This window comes from Rhinolophus sinicus, chromosome 16, assembly GCF_057876585.1.
Source record: "Rhinolophus sinicus isolate RSI-liver-muscle chromosome 16, RSI-T2T, whole genome shotgun sequence".
In the NCBI taxonomy this organism is placed as follows: domain Eukaryota; kingdom Metazoa; phylum Chordata; class Mammalia; order Chiroptera; family Rhinolophidae; genus Rhinolophus; species Rhinolophus sinicus.
Genome location: NC_142516.1, coordinates 185,606,688 through 185,617,077, shown reverse-complemented (window position 1 = coordinate 185,617,077; position 10,390 = coordinate 185,606,688). Strand labels below are relative to the sequence as shown.

The following is a 10,390-nucleotide window of genomic DNA, read 5'->3' as shown; positions in this document are numbered from 1 at the left end:
CTAAAAAGAGTCTAGAGAACCTTCTCAACCTTTCAGCTAATAAATTATACTAACAAAAAAGGTCTAATTTTCTAATGTGTGTGTATAATTCCACCATAAATAAAATTTTAGCTCACAGTTCATAGGCTGCTTTTGACAAGTAGAGGACACTAATGCAGTATTGACAGGATACACTCTTTGGGTTGCCTTCCCCTAGGAGGGAGGGACAGTGCTGACACATTTACTCACTGCCATCAAACCCCCTTGTTGCCAGCGGCCTTCATGCAGGAGGTGACAGCTGAGCAAGGGGCAGGGTGCCTGTGGGTGGCGTGGCTCCCACTGTGAAATGAGCTGGCCGACTTGGATATTTAACCTCTCACTCTGCAGTTCAGCCTAAGTGGGTTGAGTCAGAGAAACTTCATATTTTTGACATTAAGGGGCTAATTCATCTCCTCCCACAGATGTCATTAGACTACCTTAGCTAATTGCCAAATGTGTTGAGGATCTGTCATTAGAAACTCTTTTCCGTGTTCACAGTTCCCCATGATAACCAAAGGCTGTGCTTGGACAAAATACGCTATTTCTAACGAATTTCTGCTGGGGCCGTAAACATTTATTTCTTCATTCAAACGTATCGAGCCAAAACACAATTCTCTATGTTTAAGAATCTTTCTTCAATTTAGTTTGTGCATACTACGCATTTAAGAATGAACTTACTTTATGTGTTTCCTGTCTGACACAGGAAGTGTTCAATATTTGCTGAATGACTAAAATGCATGTCAGACCAAATAAAGGAAAAGGCTGGAAGCCTAAACGAAACACCTTCCACAATCGACACCCCCTTTTCCTTACTCCTCTCCACGTTGGACTTCAGGCTGGAGCTTGGCACCGTTAACTACAGGCTAAATAGCATTCCGGGCTCCCCTCTAATTAACTGCCAATTTGACTTACACTTCCTCTGGAATCTGGGAAGTATTTGTTTTGTTTCTAAAAGGTCTTTTCTGCTGCCTCAGATTGCATCTGTGATATAGGAAGAAATAGAAACTGCAATATCAACACAGAACTTAATTAAGAAGACTGTGCAATGACAGCAAATATGTAGAAGCAAGCTTTCCTGAAGATAGGTAACCATTCAAACAAGCTTCTCACAGATAATAAGGAGTTGAGGGTGCACAGCTATTGAAAATCTAGTTTCACAAGGACACTGCCATTTAGAGAACGACACTGAACTGTATCGACTTAACACAGAAGTTGTATCGACCTAACACAGAAGTTGTATCGTTTGAAATGACTTCAGCTAGCTGTACTTAAACTCTACATTCCTGACGAAGTTTTTAAAACAATGCCTTCACTGATTTGATTAAGGGAGGCGGGGACGTCCAAACCTACCCTGCCACAGCGAAGATGACCACGAATTCTTCCACAATGCTCTGTTCTCTCCCTTTGAATCTCGGCAGGCTCTGCAACTCAGAACGACTGCCGTTTGCAGACCCAGGTTGAGTCTGCAGCCTCCACTTTCGGTCTCTTGGCCCACTCTCTTGTGTCACAGGCCCCCCCGCCCCCCAGGTGTGAGGAAGCTCTAGTAGCCTGTGGAGAAGCCGCTGCACAGAGGAACTTGGGCTCCCCCCTGGCAGCCAGCACTAGCCTGAAGCGGCTCCTCCTGCCCCAGCCAAGTGGCTCCAGCGGGGGCTGCACGAGACAGAGACGAGCCATTCCCACCAGGTACTCGCAAACTGCAGACTCCAGAGTATAACCAATTACTACTGGAACATACCTCAAACCTAACTCAAAGTAGTCTAAGATTTAAAATTAGTTAAAAGGAGCAGTGAAAGATGCAATAATTATATTTTTTCAGCAATTGCTATATGACTAAATGCTTCACACACCCTTATTCCCCACAACAACCTTATTAGATACGATTATTATTTCTTCTATTTTATAGATGAGGCAATTAATTACAGACTTGCGGATTAATTGCTCAAGAGCATGTAACAGGAAGATAATATTCAGAACCACATCTGACTCCAAGGCACATGCTTAGCAGGAAAACAGGGATAAAGGAAATTCCAAGCTAACGCCAGGGACTGAAATTCTCAAAAATATAGTATGAGTTAGAAAATAGTTACAATGTGGGTCCTGAAAGTGCCCCAATATTGCTTAGCATAACTTTCAAAATTGGCAGTAACATTTTTTGAAGCATAGTATTCAGAAAACATTTTCTTAGTATGTACAACTTTATGACGTCTACTGAGTACAAGTGTGACATACTAAAGAGAGGTTACAAAGATGAATGACAACGTTCTCGCTCTAAAGGTTCTTACATTTTGGTAGAAGAAATCAGGCATGTTACACAAGGTACCAAGTTAGAAGTAGCGTCAAGTGAGGAAGAAGTGGTCTGGGAACTGACTCACTCATTCAACAGATATTTATTGGGTGCCAACGGAGCAGTGAACAAGACAGATATGGTTCCTGCTGATGACTCACATTACTTTTGCTAGAAGCACCAGAGAAGGAGGGATTCGTTTTAGCTTGGCTTGAACATCCGATCCCTAGGCTTTGGGCATGAGGAGTTCTGGGGATCGGGAGGGCATCTGAGGTAGAGATAACAGTGAGCAGAAAAAATGAAAAACACTAAAGCACAAGAAAATTAGGACACGCAAGGAACTTTAAAAGCAAGAACGATATTTTACTAACTTTCAAATGCAATCGATTTATTTTCTGTGCCCAAAGAAAAAACAGCAAAGATTTACAGCAGTGACTCTCAACCAGTGGCGATTCTGCCCTCCAGGGGACCTTCGGCCATGTCTGTCACAGCTGAGGGGGTGTGCTGGCCTTTATAGGCAGAGGCATGGATGCTGCCAATCACCTTACAATGCACAGGAAGGAGCCCCCACAAAAAGGGATCGCTCAGTTCCACCCTGGTAATGCTGCCAAGACTGAGAACTCCCGAACCACAGGCTGTAATAAACTGAAAGATGCACCTGGAATACTAAAAAGTATTTTAGGATAGATGAAATGCAGTAGTCTAGTTTACCTGGGATAAACCCAGAACGTGTAAAGGAGGGGAAAGTGATGCTGGCTGGCCGTGTGGATCTGAGTCTGTGTTCTCAGCTTGGGGACCGTGCAGTGATGGTGACCAGGGGCCGAGAAAACAGTAGAATGCCTGTAAATCACAGGGCCAGCCCTTCAAGAGCACGTGCCAACTCCTTGCTTTGAGAAACCCTGCCCTCTAACCACAATAATTCATACCCTAGTTCTGCTATTATGACTGATCTCACAACAACTCTGACTCACTAATCATAGAGTTATGTCCCCTGTTGTTTTCAAAGCCCAGCTCTATGTCACTTATTCTGTGAAGCTCCCCGTGTGCTCAGTTTAAAATATTCTCTTTTTTTGAACTTCTTTAGCATATCACCTATACGTCTCTAATAGCATTCTTGTGATTTGTCCTTCTTCTCAATGTAAGTTCCTTTGGGCCAGGATCCATGACTGGTTCACACCTGTAACTCCCAGAGGACCCACTATAGCATCTTACCCGTTGTAAGTGGTCAATACATATTTGTAGAATGAACAATTGAATAAATATACACTACTGGAAGACTATAATTATATACAAACTACTCAGACTTCTTACAACTCTTTCAGCCTTTCCTCATTGGGCTCATTTTGTAAATCTTTAATCATTTTAGCAGCTCTCCAAGTTCAGCTATCGGGCCTCAGAGAGAGCAGGGCTCTTTAACAAGTCCAAAGCACTACTTCAGAAAACACAATTTTGTAAATTCCATTAAGTTTCTGTTCATTTCCCCATGGGGGTGGTGGTCAGGGTTGGTCTCAAAACATTTAAAGCACCTTACACAGGCAGAGCACTAAATTCCTCTGAGGACACAAGGGACAGTGTAAGTATAAGTATAAGCAGTAGAAACATTTCTACCGGCTGCTCACAAACGCCAGTTACACGATGATGATCATATTGTTTGGCTGCCGTTGTGGGGCGTATTTAGGGCCAAGAGAACAAACAATCTTAAACTATATGACATCACACAGCATGTAAGACTATAACGGGACAAGGATCAGTTATAGAATTTTAAAATATTCCTTTAAAAGACAATAAAAGACAGATTATTAATCTTTTATTATATACCTTAATAGTGGAATAAGTTATTATTTATGGTCAGCACATATATGCGATTATAACAGGGGTGGTTTAGGTTAACTTGCAGGACTTTGTTTTCTAAGTCCCCCTCCCTTTTCTCCTTCAACGTAGTCACTGTTTGGTGGTTGCTTCTAGTAAGTCTTTTGCTTCATTTATTTTGGTTGCTAAGTACGGAGATCCACCTGAGGACAATGAACAATAAATGGATTAAAACACACTTCATTATTGACATTTTTTAAAGTCTCAAATAGCAAAAAACACTCTTAATTATAATTCTGGTATTTTCCCACACGTTCATCCTCTGACTAATTATTTTATAAGCTGACTAGAAATCAAAACAGCATAAATTAAACTTGTTTGATGAAGCATTACAGACACCAACAATCAAAGATAACCTCTGAGAAAGATAATGAAAAAAAGTTATTATCAAGAATAATCTGAAAAACACTCAAATATTTCAACCATTTAACCAGAGAATTTCATGAAAGTAAGCGATGATTCGGTGAATAAAATACTGGTCTTTCACCAAGACCTTTTTAAAAAGGGAAGAATATTTCTCTTTGAAGGAGGATATCTTTCTGAAGGAGGTAAACAAATCCAAAGGATCTTTTGGAGTCTAATCAAACCTTGTAAACTCACAAAAATAAAACATATGTTAGAAAAGGCAACTATATACTACTCAGTTCTAAGCATCACACTTACTAATACAAAGGAACAAATGAACGAATGATAATGAAGATAACGCTGAAGGAAATGCCTGCTCCCTGTTCTCTGAAACGATTCCATTAGAATACTTAGGAAACACAGTCTCCCATTCACTGCGCCCTAAAATAAAATGAAGTCAGTTCTTTTTCAGAGTTCTTTACAATGAATTCTTTCTAATGCAAACAAGAGGAAAATTGAGGTGAATTTAAAATTCAGAATCATTATAAATCACAAACAGAACCTATTGGACATACAAAAATACGAGCCCCACACTGTCACATTAAACCTATTTAAGCCTCAGCCGCCTTTTAACTTCTAGTCCCGAACACTTCATTGTTTAACACTCAGGCTAACAATCATATTACAGCTTACCGGTTTCTTTGTGTTTGTTTTTATTTTGTATTCTCCCCTTGAGTACAAACCACTTGTAGCTGTTGGAAACATCATAAGACTTCAGCAGCTTACAACAAACCAAAAAACATGTAGATACCGTGTTTCCCCAAAAATAAGACCTCGCCGGACAATCAGCTCTAATGCGTCTTTTGGAGCAAAAACTAGTATATAAGACCCGGTCTTAAAGTGAAATAAAACCGGGTCTTATATTAATTTTTGCTCCAAAAGACGCATTAGAGCTGATTGTCCGGCGAGGTCTTATTTTTGGGGAACCACGGCAGTACTGGCGTAAATTGTCCTGACTTGGTTCAGACCTTTTATTGATAATCATACCACTCACCTGATGAAGAGAAAAGAAAGCAGGGAAAACAAGTGCACACACATGGTGTTGGAGCAGAAAGGGCAATCAATGGGGGAGGAAGCTGTATCTAGCTCTTTGCCCTTGAGGATACCACTGCCATTTTCATATCAGGATCTGAATCGCTATGAACACTTACGGAATATATCATAGAGTGTCCTTGAATATACAATAAGAATAACAAATGAAGCTGATGAACGTTTCCACACGCACTGGGTTATGAAACAAACTGATTTCATGATTATCTTTGAAAATGATCTTAGAATTAGGTAACGTCAATCTTGGTAAGCCGTTTAAATGTTCAGTTACCAAGGTAATGCCAGGCATCTTGAATGTCCTCAACAAACAGGAAAATGTTAACTCAAACACAACCATATAATTGATTAATATGCATTCTGGATATTTAAATCACAGGCCACAATAGGCTCATTGAGCAGATAGAAAAAAATCAAAGGTACAGAAGATCAAAAGTCTCATTAAACATTACATTTATTGACGGCAATGTTAGAAGGAAAAAAGGACAGTTTATTCAGAATAACCATGAAGTACCACTCGCCCTCTAAGTCAGAGGGACGCGGGACTTCTCAGTTATATCCAGGGTAAGAACTTTGGCTTGGCTCTCATTCTATCCTCAATCTACCTTCCTAGGATTTGGAAAAGTTCCTACGTCAAAAATTACAATTCCTGTTATTTCCTTCAAGGAGTGCTTGGTTCAAAGTGAGACCCTATCGATGAGGGGCAATCTTATGAGATCTGACAAGTAGGGTGAGTGACAGGCTTTCTGGCTGGGCCTCTGTCACTGCTGTGCAGACGAGACCATGGGGTTTCCGGGGCAGCGACTGGGCTTCTCCCCGGTTCCAGGGGTGTCTCTGAAGCAGAAGCCGCCCAACAAAGCCGCTCTATCACTGACATGAGAGGAGTCACCCTTGGAGGTCCAGGCTGGAATTTAGTCCTCCAGACCTTCACGCAAACCACCACTTCCCTGTACTAAATGTTCTCCTGCTTAAAACATCTTGTTTCTGGCACTGAATCAATACAGGACACATATCCTACATTTAATGGAAACCATATTTGCTTGAATCTTTCAATCCTGCTCAAATTTCTTGGGGGAATCATCTTGAATCTATTTAATTAGAATACTCACGCTCACCCTTGACCTCTGGACCTTTGTACTTCCACTAAAAACTGCTGGAGCTCTTCTGGTTTTGGCTATCATGAACTATCATGTTTTAAACCAACCCTCCCATTAACACCAACTACAAGGGTTGAATAAAATGCAGACACATCGAAAGCAAAGAACTGGAGGTCTACCAAGTCAGCCAAGACTTGAGGTCCAAGACCCTGGATATAAGAAAAATGCATGGTGATGAGCCCAACATTCTGCACTGCTTTCTCCCTTCAAAGAAACCAAACATGAAAGAGTATATACTATACAATTCCACTTACATGAAACACTAGAAAAATGTATCTAATATATGAGGTTGGACAATTAAGTTTGCGAACTCATCCTAGAAAAAGCACTGCATACCTCATTGCTGAATATCACTATGGTCGCCTTCAAAGTACTCCCCTTGGGAAGCTATGCACCAACGCCAGTGCCTAGTCCACCCTTCCAAGCAATTCTGGAACTCTTTCTGGAATGGTCATCACAGCTGTTGTCATATTACCCTTGATGTCCTGAATGCTGAATGTCATCAAAATGTCTTCCTTTCAGTATTTCCTTTATCTTTGAGTAAAGAAAGAAGTCATTGGGGGCCAGATCAGGTGAAGAGGGAGAGTGTTCCAATACAGTTATTGGTTTACTGGCTAAAAACTCCCTCACAGACAGGGCCATGTGAGATGGTGCATTGTCGTGATGCAAGAGCCATGAATTGTTGGCGAAAGTTCATGTCGTCTTTTTCACGCAGCCATTTCAGCACTTCCAAATAGTAAACTTGGTTAACTGTCTGTCCAGTTGGTACAAATGCATAATGAATAATCCCTCTGATATCAAAAAAGGTTAGCAGTATCATTGCAACAAGTTCTTGAACTTAACTGTCAGACCTCGTATGGTGGCAGAAAGTGGAACAATCACCCAAACTAGGGTAGGGCCTGGCCATGGGAAGGAACACTGAGGAACAATTTGAGTTTTTATCAGCTAATATTTTGTTTGTTTTTGCATCTACATATATCCTGCGAGCTCTTCACTGGGGTTTATAATCAAAGATATGCTATCCCCATAAAAAGAGTTAGAATGTGTTTTCTTTTGCTTCTATTTCTTTTTCTTTTGGAAAAATTCACTTATAAAACTATCCTGGCTAGGCTTTTTATTCATGGGAAGATTTTTAATTACAGATTCAATTTCTCAAATCAATAGGATTCTCCTCATTTTCCATTTCTTCTTAGGTCAGTTTTGATGTTATGTTTTTCCTAGAATTTATTTCATTTAAATTTTAAATGCTTTAATATAAAGTTGATTAGTTATTTTTCAGAGAAGTAACCTCTGACTTTGTGAATTCTCTTGACCACTACTTTCTATTGTGATATTTTCCTTGATGCATGCATTATTTAGAAACATACTGATTAATTACCAAACACTGGGAACCCCTAGATGTGTGCATTATTGTTTACTAATTTAATTAGGTATATATCATGAATCCAAGATTGACTTTAACATTAGGAAATTAATCAATGAAATATATCGCATAAACAGAACAAAGAATCAATGTCATATAATCATCTCAATAGATGCAGAAAACTCAGTGCACTCATAATCAAAACTTTTAGTAAACTAAAAATAAAAGGAAACTTATTTGATAGAAGTATCAAAAAATATAGTAAATATACTTAGTAAAATGTTGATAACTTTGGCTTTGAGATCAGCAATGAGAAAAAGATACCTATTGTCATCATTTCTATTTAACACTATATAGAAGATTCTAGCCATTTGTAATAAATGCCCTCCTCTACCCCTTTCCCCAAAAAAGAAGTAAGGATTGGAAAGAAATTATTTTCCAAAAACTACATGACTGAGTATACAGAAAATACAAAGGGATCTAAGAAAAGAATGAAATAATTAATAAATGAATTTAATGAGCTGTTGGATGCAATCACAATTTACATATAAACCAATTTTTATGTCCTAGAAATAAATAACTATACAATGTAAATTTTAGAAACAACAAAATTTATAATAGAATTAAAAAATCAATACCTACGAATAAATTAAACAAATTATGTCTATGACCACAATTCGGAAAACTGAAACTCCTCATTAAATTAAAGATGATGTAAATAAATGAAAGGATATGTCTTGTTCATGGATTAGAAAATTCAGTATTGTAAAGACATCAACGATCCCCAAATGGATCCAGAGATTCACAGTAATCACAATCATCACCCCAGGAGCTTTGCGAGTGAATGTGTACGTGTGTGCTTGCCCATGTGCACATGCAAATTGACAAGATAATTCCTAATTTATATTAAAATACACAAGGCCACATATAGCCAAAAATATTAAGCAAAAATTTGAAGGATTTATACTACCAGAAAAGACTTGTTATGAAGCTACATAAATTAAAACTGTGTGGTACTGTCATAAGTATAATGAAATTAATCAACGAGAGAAAATACGAAAACATTTCCATAAAAATCTGATTACTTGATTAAAATAAGGTAACACTGTGGATTACTAGGGAAAGAAAGCCCTTTTCAATAAATAATGCTGGACCACTTGGATATCTGTATACAAATTGAAACTTTACCCATATCTCATACTACCTATTAATACAAAAATAAATTTCCAGTTTATTACAGACATAATTATGCAAGGTAAAAGTTCCAGAAATTATCTCCTGGAGATTTTCATGACCTTGAGACAGGCAAATTTTCCTAAACAAAACCAAAAAAGCACTAACTACAAAGGGCAAGTTTGATAATCTGTACTATATTAAAATTAAGAATTTCTGTTCATGAACAGACACAATAAAGCATATGCAAAAGCAAGTCACAGAGAAAAGATCTTTGCAACACAAAGAACTTACATCTAAAATACCACAATATATGGTGTTCCCAAAAGACAGTAAGAAAAAGAGACAACCCAAACGAAAAAACATAAATAAATGGTAGAATATTCATACCATGGAATGCTGTACAGCAATAAAAAATATATAAATGAATCATTACTATAACATTCATTGCTACATGAATGAATCTGACAAAAATAATACAAGAGAAAAGACAAATATAGAAGACTACATACTATATGATCCTACTTAAATAAAGTTCTAAACAGCAAAGCTAATCGATGAAGATAAATTGCCACGGGGTTATGAAAGTCAATTTGGGGAATGTAATCAACAATGTTGTAAAGATTTTGTAGGGTATCCGATAGACACTTGTCTCATCTTGTCTCATTAGGGAGACCACCTCAGGGAAGATGTAGATGCCTGATCACCGCACTGTACACCTGAAGCTGAAGCATAATGAATGTCAACTACAATTTATTTATACATATAAATTATAAATATATATATAGTTACAAGAAGCAGAGTACAGCATTAGGAATAGAGACAGTGGAAATGTAATGGCTGTGTGCGATGTCAGAGGGATAGTGGATGGGGGGGTGGGGGGTTGACACTGTGTGAGGGATATAAATGATAAATGTCTAAGTATTACATTGTTTTGTGCACCTGAAACTAATAATAAAATAAATAAATAAATTTAAAAAAGAGTCAGGATAGTAGTAACCTTTGGGGAATGGGGAGTGACTGGAAAAGTACATGAGGAGAGTTTCTGTATGGTTTTACTTCTCAACGTGGGTA

The 10,390-nt window shown here is 38.3% G+C and overlaps 1 protein-coding gene across 1 annotated transcript in view; it reads right to left on the bottom strand.

Annotated features, from left to right (window-relative positions):
* Positions 1–4,092: 4,092 nt before the first annotated feature.
* The window catches only part of DNAJC15 (DnaJ heat shock protein family (Hsp40) member C15), a 64,752-nt gene continuing 58,454 nt past the window's right edge, over positions 4,093–10,390 (bottom strand). Inside the window, exon 6 of the mRNA XM_019749795.3 lies at positions 4,093–4,314. Coding sequence (XP_019605354.3) covers positions 4,244–4,314 — 71 coding nt within the window. The 3' untranslated portion in view covers positions 4,093–4,243. The remainder of the gene's footprint in view (positions 4,315–10,390) is intronic.